Raw genomic sequence first — 16,486 nt, 5'->3', positions numbered from 1 at the left:
TAAGGCATCCCGTTGCCATAACACTTTGTTGACCATAATGACGTCATTACTTGCTCTCTACCGCTACCATGTATTTTTCAAATATTATACAAAATAGAAATCGGGGGTCGCAATTATTTCGGGGAGTTTTAAAATTAAGCAGTGAAAATAAACGTTTATTAATTTAAATGCATGTTAAATCGCGTCATACGGGGGTAAAACTACTACTGGGAGTAATTCACTTAAGTTACCACCCACGAGAATATAAATGAGCAAACCAACCAAAGTCATGTCTGCTTATCCACACACTGTAATAGCTTCAGCAACTCGTCTGTGGGCATGGGAGCAGCAACCATGGATAAGTAACTCAAGGTCCCACCCACAAGATATAAATGACCATGCCAACCAAAAGTCATGTCTGTTTATTCACACACTACAATAGCTTTAGCAACTCACACCAAACAACCTACAATCCTACATCACCAAATAAGCATACTAAACAACCAACTAAGCTCTATGTATCCCGCAAACTAACAGATATCTGCAAATAAATGCAAGGGTTTTATTTTCATCAATTTATTCTCAGTATTAATTTCATTTTAAATAAGACACAATTAAAAATTCTCATTCTACCAAAATGTAAAATAAAATTAGATCTACACAGTAAAATTATACTAACACATAAAAATTTTTAATCTTGATCAAAAATACCTAATTTTAGGAAGACAGAAGTAGTTACATGAATTTAAACCTATTAACAATGACACAATTGTTATACATATGATAATATAAAAAGAAACAAGCGGTACAGAAGGAATTTAGTAACTTTTAGAGTCATTAAAGTGATTTATTATAACATATATAAACATATAACCAAGACATAGAAAAAAAAAATACAAAATCAAACATAAAACAGATTTCAAAATGAAAAAAATATTTTTTATAACCTTTTTTAAGTGGTGTAAAACATCATAAACTTTTTGTAAGTAGTACAACATCCTAAAAATGAAAGCATCTGCGTAACAAAGTCCAGATTAGAAGATAATATCCCAAGTTATTGTCTAAAAAGGTTTCGTTACTTTTTTATAAGTAGAATACAGCATCTAAAAAAGACGGGAAGAACGCTATAACAAGATCGGGATTAGAGAATAATGTGACAATTTATCGCTTAAAAGTCCAGATTAGAAGATCGTTTTTCAACTTATCGCTCTCTTACTGTTCCATCATAGTTTATCACTTTAGGCGGATGAGTCATGAAGTCAAATCCATATTTTGAGTGTGCTGACTTCTGTGTTGTGAGGCGAATCAGGTCGGCATCATCAGATTGTGCCAGGCGTTGCTGGTAAGGCTTCGTCTGGTGTGGGGTTGGGGTTTTCGGGGTATAGGGGGTTTGCGAGTGACATGTATTGGGTGTGTGTTTTTAAGTGGGTGGGGTGTGTTTTTTTGTGTGGTTTTAAGTGGGTTTTGTGGGTGGCGGTTATTTGTGTGTATATTTTGTAATGGGGAAATATTTATTATGTTTGTATTGGGGCAGGTGTATGTTTTAAGTAATAGAGGTATTACGTAAATTACGTGTATTGTGGGTAGCATTTATTTGCGTTTAGGTTTTGTGTTAGAAAGTTGTGAGTAACAAGTATTTGGGTGTATGGTTTGTAGGTAGTGGAGGTTTTTGGGTGACGGTTATATATATGTTGTGTACATAATGAATTATTAGGTATAATGTTTTTATGTAGATGAGTTGTTACGGTATGGATTAGTTGTGAATTGTTTGTCAATAAAGGTGATTGTGGGGTGAATGGTGATAATGATGTCATAGGAAGGGGTGAAATAATAAAATCAAAATTAGATTTGATTATTCTACGTTTACTACAACTATTGTAAGCAGACTACACTATTCATGACTAAACAATCAAATATCTTTTCAAAAAAACCTTGAAAATATAATTAAAGTTATAAAATATAAATAATCTTTATCAAGACCAAAAATAACATTTAATATAAAAGTATCAGAAAAACGTTATAAAAAGTGTTCATAAAAATGTGTTCATTTCTTTATAAAAATGTGTTCAATTTTATATAATAAATGTAAACAAAAAAGATTCAAAATGAAACCCAACAATTAGTTTAAATTTTGAAACACCTAGACATGCAGGTTGTAAGCCATTACAACAACACTAATCTCTTGTTACATTTGGCACTATTGTTAGTAAAAGCAAACTAAACAGTAAACAAATTATTCAGTGATTGAAACAAAGCGTAAAGCTTAGTATTCCAGTCATTGTTCTAGGTCAGTATTAAAGCATGCGGTATGCTGAAAATATTTTTAGTAATTTAACAGTTTAACAAATGTATTTGTTATGTTAATGTATGCATTTAAATGAATTTATCATATTGAGTAAATCTTAACGCAGTAGGTGAACTAGAAATGCAGTTGACAAATGCATTCCAAAAATACAATGTTTAAACACTAAACATCTTTTCTAGAATTACAAGCAAACAAATTGGCTTAGAGGGTTGAACTACAGTTTACAGTAAGGCAGATTGACTAGTTAGGGAACCTGTTAGTAAAATCAAGGTTAAATCACAATGTGACATTCAGTTAAATCATCATGAAAAGAATTTCAATCATCGCAAAAATGAAATTAAAGTATTGGGATAACGAAACTAAATCGCCGTAAAAATAAAATGAAATCATGTGAAAGTAAATTAATTTTCGTGAAAATGAAATTAATTTTTGTAAAGATAAAATTAATTTTTGTGAAAATGAAATTATCGTGAAATGATTATGTCACATTTCTCTCCCCGTTTTGTGTAGAGCGGTGTTACAGGGGGGTAAGTGCGGGGCATTGGGGGTAGAAAGGATGGGTTATGGTTTGATTGGAGAGTGGAGAGACCCCTCCTGTGTTGTTCATGTGGGGGAAGGAATGTCCCAGGGAGTTGAAGGCGTGTGGAACCCGGGAATACTGATTGGGGGCCTGGGTTCGAGAACTGTGTGTGGGAATGTTTCATGGCGGGTTTGAGATATGTTTGTGGGGTGTTTTGTGAGTGATTTCGTGGGCTTTGTAGTGTAGGGGTGTTTTGAGGGTTATTTCTTGGGCTTTGTGGTACTGTTTCTGTTTGAGGGGTAATTGGGGGGCTTAGGGGTATAGGTTGGGGTGTCTGAGCGATTGTAGAGCGACTCACTTGAGATTGGTGGTGGAGGGGTGATGGGGGGGCTGTGTATTTACAAAGGGGAGCACTCCCGGTCCGAGTGGGTAACAAGCCCCGTTGTAAAGAGGCTGGGGCAGATTTCTCCCTGGAACAAAAATATTTTAGAATACAAGAGAAGAAAGTCCTTAATTTAATCTGTATTATGACAGAGCGTATGTGATGTCTGCATTATTGTAAATGGGTAAGGCGTGGCTTGATGTTTGCACCTAACCGTGATCCAAATAGCTATTTGTCCTTGTACAAGATACCTAACAGAGATTACTTCAACTCACTGGTCACTAATTGGTTGTACACTGGGTGTTGGGGTTTACTTTATAGGGTAAGCCAAATCTGGCCTAAATCCCAGGTTCCATGGCATGCCTCACTGTAGAACCTCACCCATAAAGAATGGAATGTGCATATACAATGTTGGGGTAATGGGCCAAATCTGGCCTAAATCCCAGGCCATGACCTGAGCCATATAGAACACAATATTTAAACCTTATATAGGAACTCACCTTTTAATCACAGGCACCGGATGTTGAGTGGGTGGGTTGGTTGTATACAACACAGGTGATGTGGTGTATGTAGATGGTATAGGGAGAGCTATGCTGCCGTAATCCTCTTCCTTGTCCTCTGTCTTATCAGTGTTCTGAAGATAAGGAAGTTTTATGCCTTGATACCAGAGTCCGTATATAAAAGCATGAGTTATTATGTGTACTATGTGATTTCTATGGGCGACATGAAATAACTCATGTTTATACAGAACTCTGCTTGATACTATTACAATGTGGATAAGCTTTGGATACTTGAGTAACTTCCTTATGGTTGCCACTTTTTAATTTTTAGACGCAAAGTATTATGTTCTTTTTTAACCAGGAACTGTTTATTCATTTGGAGAAAAGTAAAGTTCTGCAGCGTGGAAGGCTATAGAAGATTTTGGCCATAGTTGCCCGTTACCCCGACACCCAGGGTGCTACAACCTATACCCCACCATACGTTGAAACCTGTAGCTTTCTCAAACGTAGGCATCAATGTTCTTTACACTACCCAATGCCTAGAGTGCTACTGCATGATTTAGCCAAAGCCGGTCGCTTCCCTAAAAATAGGCAACTCGCAAAGCCTGTTGCTTCCCAAAGGTAGGTCTACCTTAAACACAACCTTTCACACACTACAGACACAACACACACTACAATACCCTGTTACCCCAACACTTTAGATGCTACAACCTATACCACACCATTAGTCAAAGCTGGTCACTTCCCTTAAGATAAGCATCCATGTTCTTTACACTACAATACCCACCTGTTCCCTTAGTTGTAGATTTGAGACCAATCTTTCAACTTCTCTTGTTTGTTTACGAACATCAGGCTGGTGTTGGTATGCACGTGATACACGGGAGATTCTCTGAGGGTGGTTAGTGGAAATGTATTATATTGTGTATAGAGGTAACTTGCTTAATCATCGCATGGCGGGGAAACGACAGTCATCATAACACGGATGTTCCGTTTCATACAACTCATGCTCACGGTCAAGTTATAACATGGGTGTCTTCTTATACACCAGACACACATGGTGCATTCATACACCTCATGCTCACTTTCAAGTTATAACATATAGTTGTTTTGCTGTTTTACTGTATACTGCGTATACTACCATCATACAGGAGAATTCTTATATAGTAGTATGTATTTGAATTTGCTATACACTTCGCATGTTTCTGGTATCTTCCAAAAACATCCAAACGATTTTATATATATAATATAAGTGGGGACTTTGAGAACCTAGGACTTAGCTAGATTTGGGTTATTACCCTAACAACCAAACTGCTTTTTAGTGTACCCAAAGTGACATATTGCCAAAATTAAGTCCCGACTTTTGTTTCAACTTTAAGTCCAAGTATTAAATACTTACAGGAGCTGACGTCATCCAAGCAATAGCTTGACCATTAGGTCTGCATAATATGGTTGTACATTCAGGACCTGTTCCCCATTTATCAAGTTGTTTCCATAAGTAATGAGTTGGTGGATCATGGGCTCCATTTAAGGAGTTGTTGCTCCATACCTGTAAGATGAAAGTAAATAACTTAATCCTCGCATTGCAGGAAAACAACAGTCGTTATAACGCAGGTGTTGTGTTTTATACACCTCGTGCCTGCTTACGAGTTACCCTGTATGTAACTTATTCATCCTTGCATGGCGGGAAAACAACAGTCGTTATAACACGGGGTTGTGTTTTATACACCTCGTGCCAGCTCAAGAGTTACGAAGTATGTTACTTTGTGGGTGATTAATTTTTGGTGGGGGTTTTTTCATTTTTATGTATGGCTGATAATTTGGCCAACTATTAGTGACCACTGGGTTGGAGCAATTGCCGTTAAGTGTCTTGCCCAAGGACAGCTACGAGCCTTGAACCCATCGCCTCAGTGCGCTATGACATCACAATACTCACTGTTGCACTGTGACCAGGTTGTAACCTTGTCCTCGGTGGGAAACGAAACACAGCAACAGGGTGACCAGCTACGTTCTGTTGCAACAGAAATCCACCAATCTCTTCCTCCTTTGTAGCAGAAGTATTATGCACACGAACGAAGTCTCCGTTTTCATCAACTTGAACCAACTTCATACTACCTGTTGCACTGTGTAAAAAAAAGAGAAAATTAGACACAGTTCTGTGGTGACATAACTTAGTGACTGTAGAAATACTGCGTATGTTTAGCTATATACGGAAATAGCTTGTTGCACTGTTGGATATAAGAGTGTTGTGCGCATTAGACTTGATATTTGAATGGTAATGAATATTGTCAAAAAGAAACTGCAAAATATGATTAAAACCTTTTTATAGTTGTAAGCGGTTTTAACAATATAATGAGATGTGATTTAATTTCAGTCTTTACATTAGACTCGATTTAAAAATAGAAGAAAAACTGCAAAAATGATTGAAAACTCTTGACAGGAATTTTAGGAAAGATATAAAGTATATGATCAAAAACTATTTTTAGATTAGACTTGACACAGACGGAGAATTTGGTTTAATTAAGTGTAATATGCATAGTTTTTTTTGCACTGGTGGTATTGATTGGCTCGTGTGGAAGGAAGTCAATTTAGAAACATATTGTTAAGCTTGGTAACAACACCAAATTGCATACAAGGTAAGATTATCCAATATAGAGTGACAAAATAACAAGTGTCTGTGCAGTGAATATTAAAAAATGAAAAAATATGAAATATCAGTATTGTAAAAAAGACAAAGAAAGTGCAAACAAATTAAAATGCTCAAAGCAAGTGCACTACCACACAAGGAAATTACCTCAATTTCAATCACACTTAAGTGAAAAGTTTTACTTAAGTTTTGCCAAAACTAAAAGGCACAAACAAACCAAAACAGCAAATTATATTATATAATAAGGTGGGGGGAGATAGGAAACCTTTTCATTCTATTTTCTCGTCCCATTTGGTAGTAAACAAAGAACATTCAAATAATTATAAAACCGTATCCTCACAGCTCCCATAGACCGTTGTTAAATGTTTAAAACTCGATCAGGATATTTGGATATTATCTTTGAAAGGTGTCCCATCTTCTCCCCCCCTACTATATTATAATTATAAATTATATAAATATAAGCTTAGGATGAGGGGTTATACATACACCACCATAAATACCAAATATTACCAAACTTTAATTACAAAGCTGGTAAGGATTAAGTGCTCCAAAAAGTGTAACGGACAAAAACTAAGTCCAACTAAAGGTTTTTGTTTGATAAACTTCTAATAGTATTGTGTTGGATAAATTCCGCCTAAAACAATATCATAGGCTTAGTAATTGAACAGAAAACTGCCAGGGAAAATAAATTGTATCTGAATTACAAAATAAAGTTGCAATTCCTTAATTAGAAGGAGAAAAATATCTTAAAAACCATATAGGAAAACAAGATGTATCTAAATTAAAAGTAAAGATCAAAATCTTAATTACAAAAAAAAAGATACGACGTAAATTATTTAGGAAAACCAGGTGTCTAAATTAAGTGTGAAAACTCAATAAGATAGTAGATAGAACAACACCACTACAACCCATCTATAAAAAACCCATGCAATAACCTTGCAGTCGATCCAGAATACCAAAGTAATCCATTCTTACTTGGTCTTACATCATGGCTGTAAGACATCATAGGTGCTATTATGATGTCATTATATAAGTTAAACTATAGGTTAGATACCTTTTTGGATTTTTACACCTGGGTGTTGGGGTAATAGACCTACATCCCAGGTCTCAGGTGTGCCTCACTGAAGACCTCACTCTTATAGAACAGAATCTCTATTATTAGGTGTCTATAAACTGCCTCAGTGGGGTCTAGATGGTAGCACCCTGGGTGTTGGGGTAATAGATCTACATCCCAGGTCTCAGGTGTGCCTCACTGAAGACCTCACTCTTATAGAACAGAATCTCTATTACTGGGTGTCTATAAACTGCCTCAGTGGGGTCTAGATGGTAGCACCCTGGGTGTTGGGGTAATAGACCTACATCCCAGGTCTCAGGTGTGCCTCACTAAAGACCTCACCCTCATAGAACAGAATCTATATTATTGAGTGTCTATAAACTGCCTCAGTGTGGTCTAAATTTTAGCACTTTTGAAGTAATAGACCTCTGGTCTCCTTACAAACCTTGCCATAAGACCTTACTCATATAGAATAGGAGTTAACCTACCCACCCTGCCACCCCAGGTTCGGTGCCTACACATAGCCTCCCCATCTTACCTTGCAGTTGAGTTCACCATATCATGATATGTAGATGTAACACGTGATGGTTCCCCAGTATCATGTCCGTTCATAAATATTCCTTTCTTTACATCTTGAAACATTGAATCAAAATAATCCTTTCCTTGACCTGTGATGTCATAATGATGATTGTTAGTTCATTTAAATAATTAACAACCGTTCTTGGGAGTCATGGGGATACGGTTTTCTAATTCTTTGAACGTTCTTTGTTAACTACCAAATGGGACGAGAAAATAGAAAGAAAAGGTGTCCCATCTTCCCCCACCCTACAATACATTGTATACAACAGGTGTTGCCAATTTAAATTCAACATACACTTTACCGATAAATCGTTTCACACAAAATTTAAACTGGCAACACTGTACCTGCATCAGCTGAAATATATCTTGCGTTGGCAGCACTGGCCGGTCGTCGTGGCAACTTTTTTGGTGGGATTGGATTCCCGGGCCGGGGTGGGAGTTGCTCCATTCCTCCTCGTGCTTTTTCTCTTTCATTCTCTTCATCCTCCCCATTCTCACTCTTTATATCAAGAAGAGAACTGGTGTAGCTCGCTGGGGAACAGTTCCGGTTCTCCTTTTGATAAGAATCAATGTTACATATGAATGTAACTAAGTTGAAGGTGTTTTATTCTATATGGGTGAGGTAATATAATGTGGTCTGCCCAAGTAGATTAAATTTAGGCCTGAGTTAGCATATTACGCAAACACCCCGGGTACTGATGCTTATACAACAGTAAAGTATACAACTAACTAATTTGTATAGTAATCTCACGCCCCCTAACTCCTTTCTTGTTTATGCTCGCGTAGCCGGAAAACGACAGTCGTTATAACACGGGTATTTTGTTTCATACAGCTCATGCTCGCTTACGAGTTGCCATGCATGTTATTTGATGGGTGATTATTTTTTGGCATTATTTTTTTATGTGTAGCTGATAATTTGGACAACTCATACCTTGTAGTTATTAAACATTGAATCAGCCAATGGGGCTTTGAACAACTCAGACCCCTTAGACCCGGGACTTCCCCTGATAAACCCTCTTGTTGCTATGGGAACCGAAGATGGTCGTCGGGGGTAACTTGATGATGCCATCGATTGCATTTTCCCTCCGTGCAGTGAGGCGGAACCAGGTCGATTCATAGATATCTTATAAAAGTAAAAAATCATAAAACATAACAGCCAATGTCAGAAAATCACAAAAATCCCAAAAAATCATAAAACATAACAGCCAATATGTATGACACAAATGTAATCAAATTTAAACTTCAAGTTTATAATTTTAAAACGAAAAAAAATGAAAATATAGATGTTTGGGCTTTTCAAAATAAATGCTCATATTTTCTTCCAGCCTATTGACAAGACAGGTTTAAAAGCTTTAAAATATTAAGCAAGAATACCTGGTTCTTGTTCTGATCAACTGAGAAGAAAGTGCTTATGTTTCCAGGTTGGTCATTGGCTCCAGCGTTGCCGTATCCACTTTTTAAAGCAGAATAAGCATTGTTCTCCAAACCAAGCCTAGAAGGAGAGTTGGTAGGTAAACCTCATGCTTATTGTTCAGTTATAACATGGGTGTCTTCTTATACACCAGACACACATGGTGTATTCATACACCTCATGCTCACTGTCGAGTTATAACATGGGTGTCTTCTTATACACCGGACACACATGGTGTATTCATACACCTCATGCTCACTGTCCAGTTGTAACATGGGTGTCTTCTTATACACCAGACACACATGGTGTATTCATACACCTCATGCTCACTGTCGAGTTAAACATGCCTGTCTTCTTATACACCAGACACACATGGTGTATTCATACACCTCATGTTCACTGTCGAGTTATAACATAGGTGTCTTCTTATACACCAGACACACATGATGTATTCATACACCTCATGCTCACTGTCGAGTTATAACATGGGTGTCTTCTTATACACCGGACACACATGGTGTATTCATACACCTCATGCTCACTGTTCAGTTATAACATGGGTGTATTCTTATACACCAGACACACATGTTGGTGTATTCATACACCTCATGTTCACTGTCGAGTTATAACATAGGTGTCTTCTTATACACCAGACACACATGGTGTATTCATACACCTCATGTTCACTGTCGAGTTATAACATAGGTGTCTTCTTATACACCAGACACACATGATGTATTCATACACCTCATGCTCACTGTCGAGTTATAACATAAGTGTCTTCTTATACACCAGACACACATGGTGTATTCATACACCTCATGCTTGCTGTTCAGTTATAACATGGGTGTATTCATACACCTTGTGCTCAGTTTCAACAACATTTACCTTTTCTCTTCCTCTTCAATAAGATTTCTGAGAAAATCGATCTCCGCTTTAAGGGGAATGTTCGATTCCTCTGATGCTGTAAGCTCCTTTATTTTAATGAGCAGCATGTCTTGAGTTTCCTGGTTCAAATAAATTCAATTACAAACTTGACCCACAAAAAGCTAAATACACAAAAACTATTTATCCTTGTATGGCGGGGCAACAACAGTTTTTATAACACGGGTGTTCTGTTTTTATACACCTCGTGCTCGTTTACGAGTTATACTAAACAAAAAGGGTTAGATTTTTTAGTGGAAAAAAAAGTTCAAACCCTTAAGCTACAAAATATAGCAAACAATTATAATCCAAAGAACTCCGTATTAATACTGCAGACTTTGAAACTGACATGACCTCCCACCTGCAACTTCCTGTTCAAAGTATGCAGTTGGGACTCAAAACGTTTTCTCTCCGATTCTAAGTTGTTTTGAGCGACTTTTATCGATGAATTTGCAGCGTCCAACTGAAAGAAATGGTAGTTGGTAACTGTACAATCCAACAGACTTATATTTATCATAAATAGACCAGCTTGTACGAGGTGCAAATGCAGCACTCACATTAGTCGTCAAATTTTGGAAATTCTACACTCATACATTTCTTTATTCATGCAAAGACAAAACATACACATGCCCAGCCTTATGTTTATCCCTACCCCCCCATGTTCTCACCACAGGCGGATCCGGTAATTTAAAAAGGGGGGGCCGCAAGTTTTTGCTTACAAAATGGACGCATATAAAACAAAACGTGTTCGATAAAAACATACATTGACTGGCATAAATAATAACGAACACAGTAGAAACGTGTGAGATTGGTTTTAAACTACAATATTATGACTTCTTTACCATTTTTTAAAAGGAGGGGTTCTAATTCTAAGAAAAAAAATAATAAAAAAAAAAAATAATATTTTAAAGAAGGGTCGGGAACCCCGTGACCCCCATGTTGTATAACCCCTATGTTTACCTTAGATCTCATCCCTTCCAGCTCTGTTGAGACGTTGTTGAAATCTGATCTTAATCTTCCGTTCTCCTCCACCAAAGCATCCATGTTCCTCGCATCTGCATCCATGTGCATCTTGATCTCAGAGATCTGAGGATGCAAGTACATCATTACAACATGGCTTCTGTTTTAAAGTGGCTGTACACAGTATCCGGAATTCGTCCGTTTTGACTGGATTTCGCTGCCGCATACGGAACTCTTTTATTGGCTTGCATACGACTTCGCAAGCGAATACTGTGTACAGCCACCTATATACTCCTTTGTTCTATGTTTAATGGCTTTAATGTTTGGATTTCACAGATTTAAGGACAATAAGGTTTGACAACTATGAGTGTAACTGTAGTTTAACAATCTCACCCCAGATTTTACCCTGCTGTTGGATGTTTCTATACAAACAAGCAGAGCCAAAGTATATTGCATTCAACACATTAATCAATGAGGTTCCCTATATTTGAAAACTATGAGTGTAACTGTATTTTAACAATGTCACCCCAGATTTTACCCTGCTGTTAGGTGTCTATACAAACAAGCAGAGCCAAAGAATATTGCATTCACCACATTAATCAATGAGGTTCCCTATATTTGAAAACTATGAGTGTAACTGTATTTTAACAATGTCACCCCAGATTTTACCCTGCTGTTAGGTGTCTATACAAACAAGCAGAGCCAAAGAATATTGCATGTGAGACCCATACCACAATCCACACAAGCCCCCACTTACACTCAGTTCATGTTTAGCCTCTGCTTCTTGCATGTACCTCCTCAGTTCCATCTCACTAGCTTCTCTAGCTTTCCTCATCATCTCACTAACCTCCCCATCTTTCCTTCCGGACCTACGAGCCGTCTCCTCCAACTCCAACGTGAGTTGTCGGGATCTTTCCAATCGGTCGTTTAAGTTGTTGATCTCCTGTGTTGGAAAGATTAAATGTTTAAACATAATTGTTAAATGTTATTGTGTTCGAAATACATATATATAATGTGTCAAGCCACAAGACTGTTTAAAAAAAATGTTCAATTGTTTTACTTTAATATAAGAGGCACAATAAGGAACTCTGTTTTCTTACCTAAATAAAACATAATTACACACATAATTGTAAATAAATGAATGAATGGAACTTACTTTATCCTCACGTGGCTGGAAAACGACAGTTGTTATAACACGGGTTTAACACCTCGTGCTAGCTTACGAGTTCACTATGTATGTTACTTAGTGGGTGATTATTTTTTTATGTATGGATGATAATTTGGACAACCCATTAGTGACCACTTGTTTGGAGCAATTGTCTTTAAGTTTCTTGCCTAAAGACACATACGCCCACAAGCCACAATGGTAGCAGTCACGAGCCTTGAACCCGTTACCTCTGGGTTACAGGCAGGCGTGCTAACCACTATGGCACCGGTTGTGGAATATTAAAACTGTTGCTGACAGGTATATTCCACTTGTTTTCTAAAGACACTTCAATATTCTATACAATTACATCATGGTGAATGACACTCAACTGCTGTATAAGATGCCAGAACGTCCATAAAAAAAAATGCCTAAAGAGATGTTTTATAAAAACCAATAAAAAAAACTTACTAAAATTTATTTGTTTTGGGAATTAAATATGGCAGAAACGCAAAGTTTGTGACAAATGTCACAGTTTGTGAAAAAAATAAATTTGAACTTGTAGTTCCATAGCTTTTACATAATGCAACCCACCTGTTGATAAACCAGCAACTCATGCGAACATCTTGTATGTAGGTTCGTCAACTCATTCTGGATATCCAACTTTGCTTTCTCTTCCATCATAAACCTGATTGTTTAGCATTGTTATGTCGTAAAGAATGTTTAGGAAAGACACCATATGCACTAATATGGTGGTAGGCCAGAAAGGATAATGCAATTATATTAGTCCGGCGCCGTGGCAAAGTGGTTAGCGCGCCTGCCTGTAACCCAGAGGTAATAAGATCAAGGCTCGACGCTGCTACCATTGTGGGCGTATGTGTCTTGGGCAAGACACTTAGCGACAATTGCTCAGCCATACATAAAAAAATGAAAAAAATCCCCCCAAAATAATAATCACCCACAAAGTAACATACTTTGTAACTCTTAAGCTGGCACGAGGTGTTAAACCCGTGTGATACCGACTGTCGTTTTCCGGCCACGCGAAGATAAAGTAAGCTAAATTTTATTCATTACTTACTATATGATGTGTACAAAACATGCATCATTAACTTCTGTTTTATAAACAATATTCTGTTTTTTAATCACACACTACCATGATATACCAAAATAAGGAAGGTAATGAATGAAACTTGTTTATTCTCTCATGGTGGGCAACGACAGTCGTTATAACACCAGTTATATGTTTCATACACCGCGTACCCGACTACGAGTTACCACATATGTAACTTATTTATCCTCGCATGGCGGGGCAACGACAGCCGTTATAACACGGGTGTTCTGTTTCATAAACCTCATGCCCGCTTACATTTATCACGTATGTAACTTATTTATCCTCGCATGGCAGGACAACGACAGTCGTTATAACACGGGTGTTCTGTTTCATACACCTTGTACCAGCTTACAAGTTACCACATATGTAACTTATTTATCCTCGCATGGCAGGACAACGACAGTCGTTATAACACGGGTGTTCTGTTTCATACACCTTGTACCAGCTTACAAGTTACCACATATATAACTTGTTTATTTTCAAAATTTAGATCCTGCTATAACACATGTTACTGGTATTATTTAAATAGTCGTCATAATCTGGTGATATTAAATACATTAATGTAATTTATTTATCCTTGTGTACTGGGGAAAAAACAGTCATTATAACACGGATGTTCTGTTTCATACACATCATGCCAGCTTCTGAGTTACCATGTATGTAACCTATTTATTCTCGCATGGCGGGGTAACGACAGCCGTTATAACACGGGTGTTCTGTTACATACACCTCGTGCCCGCTTACGAGATACCAAGTATTTAACTTTGTTGGTGATTGTTAAGGTTTTTGATACTTTGGAAAATTTAATAGTTTTAAACTGTTACCAACCATTTTTTATAACATAGAAATCCAACAAAAATTAACAACAAGAGAGCAAATACCTTCTTTCAGATTCTGCCAATCTTTTACTCAGATCCGATTTTTCAGCTTTGTAAGTTTCCAGCTCCGTCCTTGGCCCAGTAAGTTGAAGCTGCACTTGCTGTAACTCAAATTCTTTGTTTGATAAGTTGGCTTGAAGTTTCGTGATTTCATCATTCTGGTTTAAAACTGTTTCATTCAATGACAGAATCCTGAAAATTTTATTTCATATTTTTTTGGATTATTATATTATATATTTAAATATACAATATTTTATGTATTAATGGATTTTTTTAATTCAACTTGTCCAGTTTCTAAAATTTTAAAATTGCTATAGAACAACTCACAAAAATAAAATGCTAGAAATCTTTAAACTACATGATTTTTGCTAGTAGTAGTTTCCGATAGATAAAAAAAGATTATGTTAAATATATTTCTACCTTCTCTCAAAATCACTTGACGCCGTTTCGTATTTAGTTCTGGAAGCTTCCATTTCATTCATTCTACGATTCCTTTCTTCCAACTCAGACCTCAAATCATTCATCTGCTGTTCGTATAACGCACGCACTTGGTCCAGGTGTTCGGACCATCGGCTTTCATCCCCATGGTTAGCTTTCTCCTGTAAGGCGTATTTAATTAATCGCCATTCAGCTGTTGAACTGCAGATGCTGTTTAACAGTTTGATCTGTTTATTTAGTGGTTCCAAAAAACAGTTAAATCACATTTGTACTGCTGAACAATTAGTATCAATACAATACTTAAATAGTCGATTATATTAATAAAGGTTATTAGAATGTGTTTATATTTGTAATGTGTTTATATTTTTTATATGTTTATATGTGTAATGACACCTTTCTTTATTGTAATATATTAATGTCGCACACTATTCGGCGACAGTTTAAGTTTGCCAAACTATAAAACGCAATAATTGCATTAATTACACTGCTTTAATGCCACCCACTGTATATTTAAAAAAAAAGTTATTTGTGTATAAAATCACCTCTTGTTCTCTTCTTGTCCTTACAGCAAGAACATAATTCGAAAACCTTTGGTTCAAACTTTGTAGCTGAGCTTTTTCCTCAAATCTTCCGCTAACTAAGGAATCTCCATCTCCAGAGTTATTATTACGAGGATCCATGGTAAGGCTACTTTATAACCATTGGAATTGTTCACCTTAGAATTTAAAATGTAAAGAATTATAACAATATAGTGTTTAAATAAACAAATACATTATAAAATCATATGTATGTGAGGATTCAGGTGCTAGTGAAGAGTCTTCCCCCCACCTTGTTTGCTAACCACTAACCCCTATAACCACTAACTACTAACCCCTATAACCACTAACTACTAACCCCTATAACCACTAACTACTAACCCCTATAACCACTAACCCCCTAAGCATCAACACCTAACCCCCTAACCTAAGGGTTAGTGGTTAGCAAATAAGGTGAGGGAGGGAGATTCTTCACTAGCACCAAGATAGTGAATATAAATAAATTACCCCATAGAAGATTACATACCAAATATATATATCATAGATTTCACACACATATAAATATATATATATACTAAGTTATAGCTATATGAATATAACGGTTTAGGCTGTGGTATTTTTATATTTATACTAACTCATGACAAAACGTATATTGCAGTTACAAAACGCCGTATTCCGAAATCTGACAATGAACAGTAACAATTTGATTGACCCTTAGGTTTATCTTATACCTTTTGTTTGTTTTCTAAATTTCTTTAAAAAAATTAATTGTGCTAACTTAACAAAAAAAGATAATGAATGTTATTAGTTTCATAGGAACTGTCTTTCTTCTGTACTAAAGATTGCAACAGTGTAAACGTTTTAAACACGCCTTTACTACATCTTTAAACAGCGAATTCTAGATTATTAAACCTTCGCTAAATTCTTGAATATCAAAACATCTTCTGTCGCGATTATAGCGTCTCGTATCTAAGGACACCATATTAAAATTGCTGCCATTAGGGGCGCGCTTTTAATAAATTTATTAAACGTAGGGGACAATTAGTATACACCAGTATGTACGTAACCAGTTTTATACGTTTTTATACGAAATCCGGCCTACAAAGGCCCAAATGTAGGTA

The 16,486-nt window shown here is 36.5% G+C and overlaps 1 protein-coding gene across 3 annotated transcripts; it reads right to left on the bottom strand.

Moving 5' to 3' along the window:
- Nucleotides 1-539: 539 nt before the first annotated feature.
- LOC149734431 (uncharacterized) lies at nucleotides 540-16,232 on the bottom strand. Of its 3 annotated transcripts, XM_089881054.1 has the most exons (20): nucleotides 16,097-16,232; nucleotides 15,372-15,544; nucleotides 14,812-14,990; nucleotides 14,395-14,583; nucleotides 12,997-13,090; nucleotides 12,016-12,201; nucleotides 11,259-11,384; nucleotides 10,660-10,761; nucleotides 10,263-10,381; nucleotides 9,338-9,455; nucleotides 8,895-9,086; nucleotides 8,309-8,516; nucleotides 7,923-8,052; nucleotides 7,266-7,322; nucleotides 5,620-5,806; nucleotides 5,083-5,232; nucleotides 4,474-4,575; nucleotides 3,687-3,820; nucleotides 3,163-3,274; nucleotides 540-1,333 (listed from the first exon to the last, which is right to left on the bottom strand). In XM_089881054.1, exons 2-20 carry the CDS (start codon nucleotides 15,507-15,509, stop codon nucleotides 1,181-1,183), a joined length of 2,676 nt encoding a protein of 891 aa, XP_089737180.1. In that variant the 5' UTR covers nucleotides 15,510-15,544; nucleotides 16,097-16,232; the 3' UTR covers nucleotides 540-1,180. The 3 variants fall into 3 exon arrangements, with proteins under 3 accessions (XP_089737180.1, XP_089737181.1, XP_089737179.1); XM_089881055.1 differs by lacking the exon at nucleotides 7,266-7,322; XM_089881053.1 differs by lacking the exon at nucleotides 540-1,333 and having other exon boundaries at nucleotides 2,348-3,274.
- Nucleotides 16,233-16,486: the final 254 nt, after the last annotated feature.

This window comes from Ciona robusta, chromosome 7, assembly GCF_009617815.1.
Source record: "Ciona robusta chromosome 7, ASM961781v2".
NCBI lineage: Eukaryota > Metazoa > Chordata > Ascidiacea > Phlebobranchia > Cionidae > Ciona > Ciona robusta.
This window is presented reverse-complemented; position numbering and strand designations above follow the sequence as displayed.